This window comes from Solanum lycopersicum, chromosome 12 (assembly GCF_036512215.1).
Source record: "Solanum lycopersicum chromosome 12, SLM_r2.1".
In the NCBI taxonomy this organism is placed as follows: domain Eukaryota; kingdom Viridiplantae; phylum Streptophyta; class Magnoliopsida; order Solanales; family Solanaceae; genus Solanum; species Solanum lycopersicum.
This window is the reverse complement of record NC_090811.1, coordinates 3,625,473-3,642,104: the sequence shown is the minus strand read 5'-3', so window position 1 is coordinate 3,642,104 and position 16,632 is coordinate 3,625,473. Positions and strand designations below refer to the sequence as shown.

The window sequence follows — 16,632 nt, the reverse complement described above, 5'->3', positions numbered from 1 at the left end:
AATGGAATTAGGGAAGTAAACTAGTTAGTGCACACGAAACAACTGAATACAAGATGAAATTGTTGATTTAATTAAGTTTTAGCTACACATAAAAAATATATACAAAATTTTATCATTTAGAACTCCACAATACATTAATAGAACATTATGGAAGCACTGTAATAATTTTGAAAGTCATATATTTATGTACAATTTAAAATTAAATTTTACGATAATGATGTTCCACAAGGTTTTTGATTTGAATTTGAACATTCTAATTAAAGATGAAGCCAATTAATCTGTTATACCATGTGATGTCCTAATAAAAGCATAGAAGTATAAAACAACTAATGCAAGGTTAACCGCTTGTAATATTCTTTAAAATAAGGGAAAAGAGTCTGATATGCCCCTCAATTTTTTCATTTAGAGCTGATATACCCCTCGTTATAGAAGTGACTCATATATGCCCTTACCGTTATACAAACGGCTCACATATACCCCTGCCGTTACAAAATGGCACATATAATACCCTTCATTTAACGGAAGTTAAAAAATTAGTTTTAAATTTATATTTGTTACTTCTAATTTTTTTAAAAAATTTATTCAGGGGTATATATGATTCTTCTATCAAAGTTAAAGGTATATTTTAATTTTTTTCATACATCAATTATTTTTTGACTTCTTTTATTATAATTATTAGAGTTTCTTATTCTTATTTTGTTTTTTTTTCTTTAATTCCTTAGTTTAAAGAAAAAAAATTTAAACTATTTTTGTGTGTGTGTATTGTAATTTAATTTCGTATTCGAAGAAAAAAATTTGGTCATCTACAATAAGTTTTACAAGAATATTCGGGAAACATTAATAAATTTGATTATCAAAATAATAATTATAAATTAATCACTGAAACAAAAAAAAGTTAAAAAAATATGTTTGACAAGTATTAAATTTACTCATATGGGATTATATTTTTTAGAAAAAAATAATAAAAATTTAGATTAAAAATATTATTTTTTTCATTTCCGTTAGAGGAAAAGGGTATATGTGAGTCATTTATTTACAAATAGGGGTATATATGAGCCATTTTTATAACGAGGGGTATATCAGCTCTAAATGACAAAGTTGAGGGGTATATCAGACCCTTTTCCCTTAAAATAATTGATATGCACACATTTTTAAATATCTACACATAGCGTATTTTTTAAAAAGATTAGTTTCAATATCATTGTCAAAAAATTGAAATTTGGTTGAGGAAAATCGAGCTTGAACACACAAACATTTTTCAAAATTCTATCAAAGATTTTTAGTACTGCATTTATTGCCTACATCTCTACATGATGCTAAAACTATAGTATATATCATTTATATTAGTCATTTGGCATACAAAGAGTTTTGGTGTCTATTTAGTTTCTCCATGATTCAATGTAAGGAATGTAAAAAGGTTGTCACTAAAATTTGAGATTCAGACTATTAAATTTAGCGATCAAGCCTTTTGTTTGTTGGAGTTACTGATTTGAATAGATTGGGATTTGTTTTCAGTAGCGTTTAGCCATACGCCTGTGTCTATTTGTCGTGTGGTTGAGTCTATAAGATTATGAATGAGCTGTTAATTATTGTCCTTTCACTAATCAGAACCAGAATTAATAGAAGTTCAATCATCCATTGATGAAAACAGTTACCCCTCATGAAATGTCAATATGTTACAACAAGGTTTAGTACTCATCGCGAGAAGCAAAAAGCTTAACATATGCAGAGAGTAAAATGAAAATGCTACATAAATAATTAACCTTTGATGCACCAGAGATCTAAAAGAGCTGTTTGGATGTATATGTTTTTAAAGAAAGTTATAATTTACTTTATTCGAAGGATCTTGAGAAGATTAACGATAAAAACTTACCCACACACGGTGTTTACATCAAGATTTACCAACATTAACATATAGAACTTCACTTTGACCGTTCAAAAAAGGGGTACCAACAGCTCTAACAATATATTGTAAATAGGTAAATAAATAACAAAATCAAAAACCGAACTATGATATAGATTCATGTCATGCGAGGGGTTTCCCATACATCAAGAACATCTTCATTTCTATGAAGAGAAAAAAGGCGGTCACCACCAATTGAAAAATCCCAAATTGGACCACCGTGTTTCTGATGAAACTGCGATGTTGGAACCCAATCAGAACCAGAATAAACGGTAATGGTATCGTTCAATGATGAAAACAATTGCCCCTCGTGAAATGCCAGTTTGGGATAACAAGAGTAATTTCCAGTCCCCCAGTTACAAAAAGGCTGGACACCCTTGACAGAATTTCTCCAATATATTGTTCCATTACTCCTCAAATCCATGAAACCGAGACATTCGTTCCAATCTGCTAAACAAATTGAACAACTCTCCTCTATCGCAATCACATCTCTAAAAAGTTCCTCACGAGCAATGTCATAACAGCTGCTCGCGTAGACACCAGGCTTAGACCATACCATCTTGTCATTCCTAACATCATACAAGATGATATTACTCCTTGGATGGAAACCAGCAACCATCAAACATTTGGTATCATGCAACCATTGCAGCTTGCTAGCATTGTGTTGATACTTGTATGGTGGCCTATCGAGGAAATCTATTTGCTTATCTGTAACTTGGTCCCAAACACCGATCCCATGTTTATTGCTAGTACTCTTAGTACAACTGGAAAACAGCTTGTTATCCGAGCTAACACTGAGTGCACCTGCTGTATAATCTTCTAATACATCTGTAACTTGAAATTTATATTTCAATTCCCCTGTTGAAGCATTGAATAACCCCATGCCTCCACTATCTAGATTTTCTTCAGAGCTAACCACAATATTTTCAGAATCAATCCAACAAAGATTGTTTACCTTATGGTAATCAAGATTGATTGTAGGACGTTCTTCTAGCATCCAGTCGTACACGTGAACCACACTACCATGAGCCACACAGCACCAGCCATTTGAGCTGGCTTCGATGGCCCGAGATATCCCCCCATCCCTTACTGACCAGCCTGTTATGGACCGTGCCAACCGAGGCCTATTGCCATCAAATTTATCACACTCAGCTGACCTGACATGATCCAGAATGCCATAATATTCAGCCTCTTTGTATACGAGCTTTTTATTTATATTTGGAGGAATATATAGCTCTCCTGTCCTGAGAAGGTTAAGAAGGACGGCAAAATAATCAGGGTCCCTATCGATGAAGTGTTCAGTGATGGCTGAATCAGAATGCAGGTTCCAATTCTCATCTAACATGGCTCGAAAGAGTGAATTTTGGCCAGAAAATTCTAAGGTTGTGGCTGTAGTTTCGAATATTCTGCCACCAACATTGAGTTTCACCTTACCTTTCGGAGTTCCCATTATTCAAAACTACCCAAAAACTACTAAAATGAAGTTGAACTTTTGCTGAAAATGTATGGTATATAAAGACCTTCAAAAGGCATCAGTGTCAGTCTATATCAATTCCCAAAGAGAGCATGCAAAGAGTTTTTTAGTGTCTGTTTAGTTTTTCCATAATTTATTTTCCCCATATTTCAACTGTAAGGAATGTAAAGGGATGTCTCAAATTATTGGTATCAAAGTAAGAGCTAAAGGTTATACATTTACGGGGATGATATACCCGATTTTGGGGCAACCATTGAGGTAATACCCATTGTGCACAAAAAACGGTGAATTTTTTACTTCAGACCACACTTTAGACTTACACAAACTAAAGATACATGAATGAAATATGCAGAAGTTTGATGTTGTAAACTGAATATCGGCTATGGAGTTGTTGATCAACCAACTCTAACATTCTAAATTTTTGTATAATTGGTGGAAGAGGGGTCTCCCATACATTTATAATATTTACTGTACTTTGCAGAGAGAAAAGACGGTTACCACCAACTGAATAATCATGAATTGGACCAGAATCACAATGTCTAAGCTGTGATGTTTGAAGCCAATCAGAACCAGAATGCATTGCGAAATTCTATTGTCAAATGATGAAAACAATTGCCAATCCCATGGTGTTTATCACTGTTTTCACAACTCGAGAACAACTTATAATCTGAGGCAAAATCTAGTGTACTTGCTGTGGCAAATGGAGTTAGACAACCTACTTTAGAGAAGAATTTCTATAACAACTTACCCAGTATAATCTCACAAGTGAGTGAGGTTTGCGGAGGATAGACCTTGCCCCTACCTTATAAAGATAGGGAGGTCGTTGTTTCCAACCCTCGATTCAAGTAAAGCGTTTCAAAGCAATTTGAGAAAGAGAATAATACTAACAACAATGAAATATAGAACCATGGAAAACAATACATATAGCACACATAAAAAGAACAATAACAACGAACTAGTGAGAATATTGAAACACACGAAACACAATGACAACAACATCGATAAATAAGTAATACATATATTGGACCCTAAACTTGGCTTCAAATTTTAACTTTCACCTCCAACTTTCACAGTGCACAAACAGACACTTTAACTATCCTACCTTTAAATAAATAAATACGCGATTTTTGGAGCCAAAGAGAGTGAAATGCAAACGTCCCTACGTATATTAATGAGCCCACTCAATGACTGTCAACTAATTAAATATGCATGTCATTTTAAAACTAAAAAAAATTAAAATGAGATTTTGATTTGGAAATATAAAAATATATATAAAAGGAATTCATTAAGGGTAGAGTTGTCATTTCAATATTTTTTTTCCGTTTTGGGCCTCACAAATTACACCTCACTTGCGCAAAATACGTGCACATCACGCGTTTTGCCAAGTAAGTCTCGCGTGTTTATTTATTAAAAGGTTGGGTAGTTAAAATGTCTGTTTGTGCACTATGAAAGTTGGAGGTCAAAATTAAAATTTGTAGCCAAGTTTAGGGTCTAATATATGTATTATGCCATAAATAAGCAACTACGGGAATAATGTAATACTACCGGTAAGAGAGTACATACCTATACCACTATGTTCAACTACCAACTAACGTTCTACTCTTATACACGACTTTCAAACTGAGTTATCTAAGGTCATGTCCTCGATATTCGAAAAAAATAAATCTAGTGCCAACAATAAAAGGGAGAGTTGAAGAAATATTTATTTTTACCTGACTTAGAAGAAATCAAATAACGAGTAGCAATCTGGACACAAATTCACTCGTGATTGTTGAAAAAAATTAGTCCATGCAGTGTTTTTTATACGTAAAAAAATAATTAATAATGTTACTCAATCAATATATGTAGAAGTACCATTCAAGAACATAGTACATGACGTTTGCAACTTAATTCTGTTCTATAATCAACAGATATAGTGTCTTGATCAACGAATTCTGACAAACTAGATTCATATAACTGGTGGACGAGGGGTCTCCCATAAATCAATGACATTTTCATCTTTATGAAGAGCGAAAAGTTGGTACCACCAATTGAAAAAATCACAAATCGGACCACCAGGACTCTTTCGAAGCTGTGATGTTGGAAGCCAGTCAGAACCAGAATATACCGATATACTATTGTTCAATGATGAAAACAATTGCCCCTCGTGAAATACTAGTTTAGGAAAACACATATCTGACGAAGAATCTTTCTTATATCTCCAATTTACACTCGTATTAGTCCTTCTAAAATCCAAGAAACCCAAACACTCATTCAAGCCTAATACAAGTTTTCAATAATTCACAATCAGTCATAGTTTTGTTGCATAATCAAATAAAGTTACATAGAAAATCAAAGTACTAATGAAGAAGAGATAACTTAAATAGTCGTTCACCCGATTGCATATGCATATACTAGGGACGAGGGGTTTCCCATACATCAAACATATCTATGTTCCAGTAAAGGGCAAAAAGACGATCACCGCCAATTGACAAATCCCAAATCAAACCACCATGACTCGGTTGAAGCTGTGATGTTGGAACCCAATCAGGACCACAATAAACTGAAATTGTATGCTCTAATGATGCGAACAATTGTCCCTCATGAAATGCCAGTTTCGGATAAGGATTATATATGTTGTCCCTCGTAGTACTCCTCCATTCTATACTACTTGTAGTACTCCTCAAATCCATGAAGCCCAAATTCTCATGTGAATCTACTATACAAATGGAATTTCTCTCCTCTATAGCTATCGCGTCTTTATACATTCTTTGATCCGTAGGCGTCTTTATACATTCTTTGATCCGTAGCATCAGACCACGACAAAGCCTTCGTATTTTGCCTAAAATCAAACAAGTTGATGGAACATTTTGACTCCAAATGACAAGTAGCGGCCATCAAACAATTGGTACCTTGTAACCACTGAAGCTTGGTAGCCTTGCTATATGGCAAGTATTGCAAGAAATCTGTCTGCTTACCTGTGATTTGGTCCCAAACAGCGATCCCGTTCTTTTTGTTGGTGATCTCAGTACAACTGGAGAACAACTTGTAATCCGAGCCAACACCGAGTGCACCTGCAGTGTAATCCTTCAATTGATCTTCATCTTTAACTTGAAAATTATACTTCAATTCCCCTGTAGATGCAGTGAACAACCCTATGCCTTCACTAGCTAGGTACTTGTCAGAACTACTAACCGCAATGTTATCTGAATTAACCCAACAAACATCGTTGACCCTACGATAATCACGAGTGGTTATTGTAGTTTTCTCTTCTAGCATCCAATTGTACACGCTGACAATATTATCACGTACCACACAGCACCAGCTATTCGGGCTAGCCCGAATTTTTTCAGCCTTCCCTTTTGTTGGGCCCTTTATAGACTCAGCCAACCGGAGCCTATTGCCATCAAAGGGGCCCCATTTAGCTAACCTTAAATGATCCTCAATGCCATAATACAGAGCCTCTCTGTATAGGTGCTTTTTATCGATCTTTGGAGGAATATATAGCTCCCCTGTTCTGAGTAAGTCCAAAAGGACACCAAAATACTCAGGATTTCTATCGATGAAAATTTCAGTGATCGACCCATCGGAATGCAGGTTCCAATCGTCATTAAACATGGCTCCAAAAAATGAAGTCCTCCCACCACTCGCTAAGGTGGTGGCCGTAGTTTCAAACTTTTTTCCCCCAACATTGAGTTTTACTCTGTTTTTTTGGCTTTCCATTCTTCAAAAGTGTGTCGTACCCTGAAATTCAAACTATTACTTATGTAAGAGATGCAACAACTTACACATTCTAATCGCACAAGAGGGGTCTAGAGAGTGTTAAGATATACACAGACCTTACTTTTTTTACCTTTGTGGGGTACATAGGTTGTTTTAGATAAAGCCAGACTCAAGTAAGATTAACCAAAGTAAGATAAACAAGAAAATAACTGCAGCAAAATAGCAAGATAAACAAAGCAAATGAAATGACAGGTAGTAATAAAATTATAGGATAAGATACTATTTGAAAAATAGGTAAGGCTATGTCTATATAAGGAGAAGATGAGACCAACTCCACTTAAAAGTACTCCAACATCAAGCTACCTACTAGCCTTCTACCTTAATCTTCGACTCATTCTTGTAAAAGTACTTCAACACCAGACTACCTACTGTCCTTCTACCTTAATCCTTTTGACTCTTTTTCGTAAAAGTACTACAACACCAGACTACCTAATGCTCTTCTACCTCAATCCTTGACTCTTTCTCGTAAAAGTACTACAACACCATACTACCAACTATCGTTCTACTTTAATTCTTTTGACTTTTTCTCGTGAAAGTACTCCAACACCAGACTACTAGGGCCGACTCAACAACATTGGGGGCCTAAAGCGAAACCTTATGACATTGCTAATCTTAAAGAAGATTTAATCAATTTTATTTTTGAAAAAAAACTTCTTTCGGCTAAGGCAACAGTCACGAGAACTGTTATTCTATTAGCAATATGTGTATTTGGAAAAGAATTATTCTATAAGCAATATGTGTACTTGGAAAAGAATCAAGTCTTTTTATTTGATTGAGTATTTTCATTAGATCATTATTTTCTAATTGTATTATTTTCCTTAACACTTTTAATTCAAAAAATAAATCTAAACCATTAATATCGGAATAACTATTACGTGTGAAAGAAAGTTCAAGGTTAAGACAATATTTTCTAAATTCTCATCATTTAGTAATCTCAATATTTTACCACTAAATAAGAAATTAATTTTTTTTCGATATGCTTCAATTGGTTCAAATCTATTTTGAATTGAAAATATAGTTTGATCTACTCTACATATATAAAGAAATCATCTCTAAAAGTTTCTTCAAAGGACTTTGTGATTTTCCTATCCATATTTTCATCAAATTGTTTCTTATGAAATTCAAGTTTGTTATCTTCTCATATGCAATTTCCTTAGTACAAATCATAACACTCATTGTACATATAATTTTTTTTTAAAAAAAAACATATAAATTTTTTAAAATGGGGCCTCTAAAATACATGGGGGCCCAAGCGATGACTTTAGTCGCCTAGGGGTTAAGACGGCCCTGCAGACTACCTATTGCCCTCTACCTTAATCCACTCTTGCTAGTAAAAGTACTCCGACACCAGACCACCTATTGCTCTTCCACTCTTATCTTTAACTCTTTCACGTAAATGTACTCCAACATCATACTAGCCTTTACCCTTCTACCATTAGTTCTTGGCTCTTTATCGTAAAGGTACTCCAACACCAGACTACCTACTGACATCAGTGTTAAGATGTAAGCATCAACTATTCGTCAATGGACCAAGTCCCTTGACACAACAAGAACAATAATAATAAGTATAAGCAATAAAGTAAATATCACAAGCAGTTTACGTGGAAACCCCCTTGCTCAAGGGCAGTAAAAATCACGACCTATACTCACAGGATTTCAACCAACTTCATTTAACTCTAAAAGGAGCGATTATTCAGATTTTAAACCCTTGCGACGTAGGAATTTAACTCTAAATAAATTCCCTTTAATGTAGCAACTCTACTACAAAGAAGAACTAAACAATAACTCTATTGCCTACTAAACCACCTAACTCTAGATGATTTAGACTTCAACTCTTACTAAGCAACAACTCTGTTTCCCACTAAACCAATTAACTCTAATTTATTTAGACTTTTGCACTGAAATGAGACACTCATTTAGTTCCCTTTTAGCACAGGAACAGATCTACAATGATAAGAACTGAAATATAAACCCTACGACAGCTAAAGCGCTAACAGCTCTATCAGGTCCCTGTTGATGAGGTTGTGTTTATTGAGAAGAACCTTATAAATGATAGGCACACCTTAGAAGTCAAATAATCAAAACTAAAAATAACACTTACCTTTTACCTTAAAATCCTTGTCTCTTTCGCGTAAAAATACTCAACACTAGACTACCTATTGTCCAACTACCTTAATCCTAGACACTTTCTCGTAAAAGTACACCAATACTTGACTACCTACTGCCCTTCTACCTTAATCATTTTGACTCTTTCTAGTAAAAGCACTCCAACACCATACTACCTTTTGCCCTTCTACCTTAGTCATTGGCTCTTTATCGTAAAAGTACTCCAATACTGGTCATATTATCTACTGCCCTTATCCATCGATCCATCACTCTTTCTAGTAAAAGTACTCTAACACCAGACTACCTACGACCCTTATAATGAATCCTTAACTCTTTCTTTTAAATGTACTCTAACACTAGACTACCACTGTCATTATACGTCAAATCCTTACTCTTTCTCGTAAAATTACTCCAAAAACAGACTACTGGCTGCCCTTGTACCTTAATCCTTTTGACTCTTTCTCGTAAAGTACTCCAACACCAGACTACCCGTGTTATTAGAAATGATTTTATTTTAACTATTTCATTTAGGGTTAGTAAATTAGAAAATAATTTATTGTATCTTATTCCAAGTAGGATTTGTAAACAGAAAAATAATTGGGTGAATTTCTTTTAATTATAACAAGTAGATAAGATTCTGGATTTCGTCATACCTATTTCTTGCTTCCTCTTTCTTCGGTATGCTGCTTCCCCGGTGACTAAATTTTCATAGAATAATATTGCGATAGCGTAGACCTAACTTTTTAAAAACAAAAATGGTGATGGCATTCCTGTCATTTAAGGCTTTTAGATCCAATACTATTCATGTTGGGGCCTAGAGGTACTAATAATTATTTACTGTTTATATGGTAAGTATACTTAAATTTCTATTGATGATTATTACTATTAATAACCTGACAAAATGATATTTAATTTACTATCACACGTTGAACTATATTGATACTATAACGAATGTTCTAACCATGGGTATAATTTACATTGAAAGTTTGGAAGAGGATGGTGGGGATAAGGGTGAGGAGGAACGAGTCCATTTTCGAGAACCATTTTGGATTAGTGTCGGGACGTTCAACTAATAAAGTCACTGACCTTGAAAAAACCTATGGTAAAGTTCCAATAGAAGTCCATTGGCAATGTTTGGGGTCTAAAGGTGTAGTTGTGGCATATATTAGGGCGATAAAAGGCATGTATGATGAAATGAAGAATTGGGTAAGAACAACGGGAGGAGATTCAGAGCATTTTCCAATTAAGACGAGGTTGCACCGGGGATCTGCGACCTGTTTCTATTTGTCTAGGGATGGATAAATTGATGTGGCATATTCAGGGCGAGATGCCTTGGTGTTTGTTATTTGCAAATGGCATTGTTTTGGTCAATGAATCTCGTGACGGGTTAGCAATAGATTGGAGGCGTGGAGACAAAATCTTGAATCTTAAGGGTTCAAATTGAACAGAACCAAGATAAAGTAGTTGGAGTGTAAATTTAGTGAAAAGGAAGTCGTGAAATGAGACTTGATACTCAAGTCACCCCCCAAGATATATAGATTTAAGTATATGGGGTCTCTGATCCAAGCAAATATGGAGATTAAGGATGATGTCACATATTGTATTTATGCGGAATGGATGAAGTGTTGGCTTCCATCCAACCTCTTATGTAACAAGAAGGTATCACCAAAACTTGAAAGGTGAGTTTTATAGAATGGTGGTTAGACTGACTTTGTTGTATGGTGTAGAGTGTTGGCCAATAAATAGCTCCAAGTTTAGAAGATGTCGGTAGCAGAAATGAAAATGTTGAGATGGATGTGTAGGTATAATAGGAGGGATATTGATCGAGAATGAGGATATCCAGGATGAAGTGGAGTGACATCCATGGTGGATGAGATGAGAAAGAGAGATTGAGATGGTTTGGACTCCATAGAAGCTGTGATGTTGGAAGCCAATCAGAACCACAGTATAACGAAATACTACAGTTAGTTGATGAAAACAATTGCCCCCGTGAAATGCAAGTTAAGGAAAATGCTAACAAGAAGAAGGACCCTTTTTGTTTCTCCAATTTACACTCGCATCAGTACTCCTAGAATCCAAGAAACCCAAAACACTCGAACCAATCTAATACACAAATCGATCTACTCTCCTCTATTGCTATTGTATCACCAATATCATTAGAGCAAAGTTTGTTGCAATTCTTAGCGAACGACCTAATAATAGCATTTTCTCTAACGTCAAACAAGCAGATATCACTCTTTGGATGGGAATAAACAGCCATCACACGGTTGGTATTATGTAACCATTACATTTTTACGTGAGCAACCAGGAGGAGTACATAAGAGATCTATCTGCTTACCTGTGACTAGATCCCAAATGTCAATCCCATGGTCATCTCCAGTTCTATCACAACTCGACAACAGCTTGTAATCTGATCCAAAACCTAGTGTACTTGCTATGACAAATGGAGCTAAAGTTCTCAATTTATCTGTAACTTGAAATTTATACCTCAACTACCCTGTTGATGCATTGAATAGCCCCATGCCTCCACTAGCTAGCTTTCATCAGAGCTAACCACGATACTTTCAGAACCAACCCAACAAACATCATTCACCTTATTGTGCACAATATGTGTTATAGGGTGTTCTTCAAGCATCCAGTCGTGCACACGAACAACACTACCTTGAGCCACACAGCATGTTAGAGGAAACGTGAAACTAAAGAACAAGGAAGAACAACAATATTTAACGTGGTTCGGATCAAAATGATCCTACGTCCACCAAAGAACAACTGCACCAATATTTATTTCACTATACAAAGAATATAAGTGAAATACTACAAGAGAGAGAACACAATGCCTTAGAAGATGAGAAGGCAAGTGAAAGGATGATTTGAAAATGAATTAAGAGCTACCTATTTATAGGAATAAATTCATCCTATTGATGTCATCCATGACATCGCTATATGTCAAAATTGTCAAGGTTAAGATAGCAAACCATTATATGGTTTGCCTAACTTTCACCTACCAAGATACAATCTTTGACTTGTATTTCCTACTAATTATCTTCCTACCAAATATTCATATTAATTCATCTTCCATTTAGTTTGATTCCACAAGAACCAAAACCAACTCTTTCAATCTCCACCTTGGTTTGTGTTCCAAGCATGCAGCTTCCACCCAGACAAAAAAGGTGAGTGCCTAGCACGAAAGATATAAATAACTCCGGCCAAAACTTCTAAGCTTACTGGGCAATCCCATTGTAAGAAACAAGAAGAATCAAACCTTTGTTGAACATACCAGCTCCACCTAGCAGTTGTTCTCTTAGAGTTGCATCAATTGATGCATACTCCCGCCAAGTCCTTGCAGTGTGCAAACTTGGCAAGCGGGACTATTTTGGTCAACATGTCTGCAGCGTTATCGTCTGTGATAATCTTCTTAACCTTGATAGCTCCCTTTTCTATGACATCTCGAATAAAATGAAATCTGACATCAATGTGTTTGGTGCGCTTATGAAATCTTTGATTTTTAATCAAATGAATAGCACTTTGACTATCACATTTTAGAATTGATTTAAGCTGAGCTGAACTCAATTCTGCCACCAAACCTTTCAACCAAATAGCTTATTTCACTGCCTCCGTTGCTGCCATATATTCTGCCTCTGTTGTAGACAAAGCGACAATCGACTGTAAAGTCGATTTCTAACTAACGGCACTGCCAACGAGAGTAAAGATGTATCCAGTTATGGACCTCCTTCGATCAAGATCCCCTGCATAGTCAGAATCAACATAACCGAGAATTGAAATACCTTCACTTTTTCGAAAGGTTAGGCCAACATCAGGAGCTCCTTTGAGATATCTCAATATCCACTTGATAGCTTCCCAATGCCTTTTTCCTGGATTTGCCATGTACTTGCTTACTACACTTACAGATTGGGCAATATCTGGACGTGTGCATACCATAGCATACATAATGCTACCAACTGCACTCGCATAAAGAACCTTTGACATATGCTTCACCTCATCCATAGATTGAGGCATTTGTAACTCTGAAAGCTTGAAATGAGAAGCTAAAGGTGTTCTTACAGGCTTGCTCGTATCCATATTGAATCTTTCAAGAACTTTTTGGATGTACCTCTTCTAAGAAAGATGTACAACACCATTTTCTCTTGAAATTTCCATTCCAAGGATTTTCTTTGCAACTCCTAGATCCTTCATGTCAAATTCCTTGCTCAACAGTTTCTTCAAAATATTTATCTCTGTGATGTTGTTAGCAGCAATAAGCATATCATCAACATACAACAAAAGATAAATCATAGAGTTACCAGACATCTTCTTGTGATACACACAATTATCAAATGCACTCCTCGAAAATCCATGTGTAGTCATGAATGCATCAAACCTCTTGTACCACTGTCTAGGGGATTGCTTCAAACCATACAAAGACTTCTTCAGTTGGCATACATGGTCTTCTTTTCCTTCAGCTAGGAAACCTTCAGGCTGATCCATTGTCCCTTCTAGATCACCATGTAAAAAAGCAGTTTTGACATCAAGCTGTTGAAGCTCTAAATCAAACTGTGCAACCAATGCTAGCAGCACGCGAATTGAGTTATGTTTCACGACTGGAAAAAAGATCTTATTGTAGTCAATTCCCTCCTTCTGACTGAAACCCTTTGCAACCAATCTTGCCTTGAACCTAGCAGCTTCCACTTCTGGAATACCTTCTTTCTTTCTGTAGACCCATTTGCATCCACCTGTTCTTATCCCCTTTGGCCTTTTAACTAAGACTCATGTCTCATTTATGTGAAGAGACTCCATCTCTTCCATCATGGCCAACTGCCATTGTGCAGCATCTTTGCAAGAAGTTGCTTCAATATACGAAGAGGACTCGAGATCCTTAATCTCTTCTTTTGCAGCTACGAACGCTTGTGCAATCAGATTTTCTTGCTCTATAATACGTTCCGGTTTCCGTATCCGCCTTTTGTCCCTTCCCTTCGCAATTGTGTATGGTTCATTGGAAGCAAGTTCTTCTGCATCTTTTGACTCATCACTTTGAGTCTCTTGATCCCGTTTCTTGGTAAGCTCCACCGGTAGCTCCACCTGCTCGTTGTTCTCGTTTCTAGATGACTCCACAGAAACTTTACGAGGATCAAGTATAGAGGATTCATCAAAGGTAACATCTCTACTAACTACAAATTTGAGTAAAGACAAACACCATAGTTTGTACCCTCTTACTCCATCAACATACCCTACGAATATGACCTTTTTAGCCCTTGGTTCAAGCTTACCTTCATTAACATGATAATAAGTTGGACACCCAAATATTCGCAAGTATGAATAGTTAGAGGGTTCACCTGACCAGACCTCATTCGGAGTCTTAAAGTCAATCGCTGATGCTGGAGACCGATTGACAATATGAGAAGCAGTATGAACTGCTTCAACCTAAAATACTTTGGACATCTTAGCTTGTAAGAGCATACAACGAGCCTTCTCAAGAAGAGTTCTGTTCATTCTCTCGGCAACTCCATTCTGCTGTGGTGTGTGCCTGACCGTCTTATGCCTTGCGATCCCATGAACCTTGCAGAAATCATTGAACTCTTCACTGCAAAACTCCAAGCCATTGTCCATGCGAAGATACTTGATTTTCCTCTCTATTTGATTTTCAACCAAAATCTTCCACTCTTTAAATGCTTCAAAAGCATCACCTTTTGTCTTCAGGAAACGCACCCAAACCTTTCGTGAAAAATCATCAATGAATGTGAGAAGATACCTCTTTCCTCCCTTTGATGGAAGCTTAGAGGGACCCCATAAATCTGAATGGATGTAGTCTAGCACCCCTCCCGTCTTGTGCTTGCCAGTGCTGAAGCTGACCTTTTTCTGCTTCCCTAAGACGCAGTGCTCACAAAATTCAAGTGTGCTGATCTTCTCACCATTCAAAAGGTTGAGGTTGCTCAACATCTCCAATCCTCGTGCGCTCATATGGCCCAGTCTCATGTGCCATAATTTTGCCTTGTCATCATTAGATAACTGCACTGTAGATGCATTTACAGAGCCAATAATGGTGCTTCCCGCAAGTGTGTAGAGGCCATCCTCCAGCTTGGCCTTCAACATGACTAAAGGCCCTTTAGTCACTTTCATAGTTCCTCCTTCACTCATGTACTTATAACCTTGTTTATCTAAAGTACCCAGGGAGATCAAATTCTTCTTTAGATCAGGAACATGACGGACTTCTGTAATAGTCCTCATGATTCCATCATGGCAGCGTACATGAACTGAACCAATGCCAACTATTTTACAAGTTGCATTATTGCCCATTAATACAGTTCCTCTGCTTGTTTCATAGCTGCTGAACCAATCTTTTTGGAATGTCATATGCAGAGTACAACCAGAGTCTAAGATCTATTTGTTGTTATAGACTCCATTATTGCATGATGTTGTTAGTATATAATCATCATCATTATCATGTACCTTCTCAATAATGGATGCACTCGCCTTTTCTTTGGACTTCGACATAGGGCAATCTCGTTCAAAGTGCCCCTTCTTGTGACAGCCCCAACACTCCGCATTCTTTTTGTTCACACGAGACTTTGATCTGCACTTCGATTTGCTCCTTCCCTTTTGGCTAGTACGACCTCTTACAAAGAGTCCACTAGCTTTGTCACTTTTGTCTCCTTCAAAATGTATCCGCACATCACAAGAGTTTAGTGCTTGCCGCACTTGCTCAAGTTTAATAAGTTGTTTGCTATACATCATTGAATTCTCAATATCACGATATTTTGAAGTCAATGAAAATAGTAAAGAACATGCAAGTGTCTCCTCGTCCTTTTTAATTCCAGCAGTTTGTAAGTCCATCACAAGTTTATTGAACGCATCTGGATGGTCTTGCAACAAAGTACCTGAATCCATCTTAAATGTATGAAGACGCCGTTCTAACAACATCCTTGTTGTCACTGACTGGTCCTGGTAAAGCCCTTCCAGCTTTTCCCATAACTCTTTGGCCGTCTCTTCGGTACTTGTACTCACTTCACAAAGTACGTTAGGTGCAAGGGACAGTTGGATTGCACTCAATGCATCTCCTTCGATCTTTTCCTTGTCGGAATCCGATATCTTATTGGGGTACTTTCCGTTAATAGCATGGATTGAACCTTCCCTCCGCAGTAACGCTATCATCTGGATTTTCCAGATATTGAAGTTGTTGCGCCCACTAAATCTATCAATTTCAAACTTCATGGAACTCATTTTTTTTTACTTGTTCTTCCTTTTCTACTACAATGTATTTGGAACTACAGAAAACCAAAGTAATCCTTTTCTGATGTGGAAGTTCAGACTGTGCTGCAACCACAGAGCATACTCAGACAGAACCTTGCTCTGATACCAATTGTTAGCGGAAACGTGAAACTAAAAAACAAGG

The 16,632-nt window shown here is 36.5% G+C and overlaps 2 protein-coding genes across 2 annotated transcripts; both read right to left on the bottom strand.

The window, feature by feature from the left end:
* Positions 1-2,021: 2,021 nt before the first annotated feature.
* Positions 2,022-3,353, bottom strand: LOC101249152 (BTB/POZ domain-containing protein At4g30940-like). Its single transcript, XM_004252037.3, has one exon. The coding sequence runs from the start codon at positions 3,351-3,353 to the stop codon at positions 2,022-2,024; it is 1,332 nt and encodes a 443-aa protein (XP_004252085.1).
* A 1,972-nt stretch (positions 3,354-5,325) lies between these two features.
* On the bottom strand, positions 5,326-7,079 carry LOC101248849 (BTB/POZ domain-containing protein At2g24240-like). Its single transcript, XM_026028672.1, has 2 exons — positions 6,269-7,079; positions 5,326-5,636 (listed from the first exon to the last, which is right to left on the bottom strand). Exons 1-2 carry the CDS (start codon positions 7,077-7,079, stop codon positions 5,326-5,328), a joined length of 1,122 nt encoding a protein of 373 aa, XP_025884457.1.
* Positions 7,080-16,632: the final 9,553 nt, after the last annotated feature.

Excerpts from the sequence above, each read along its gene's own strand:
- LOC101249152 (XM_004252037.3), bottom strand. The coding sequence starts at position 3,353 with ATGGGAACTCCGAAAGGTAAGGTGAAACTCAATGTTGGTGGCAGAATA.
- LOC101248849 (XM_026028672.1), bottom strand. The coding sequence starts at position 7,079 with ATGGAAAGCCAAAAAAACAGAGTAAAACTCAATGTTGGGGGAAAAAAG. Across the intron at positions 5,637-6,268 it reads CAAGCTTCAGTGGTTACAAG|GCTTGAATGAGTGTTTGGGT; the intron begins GTACCAATTGTT and ends AACTTGTATTAG.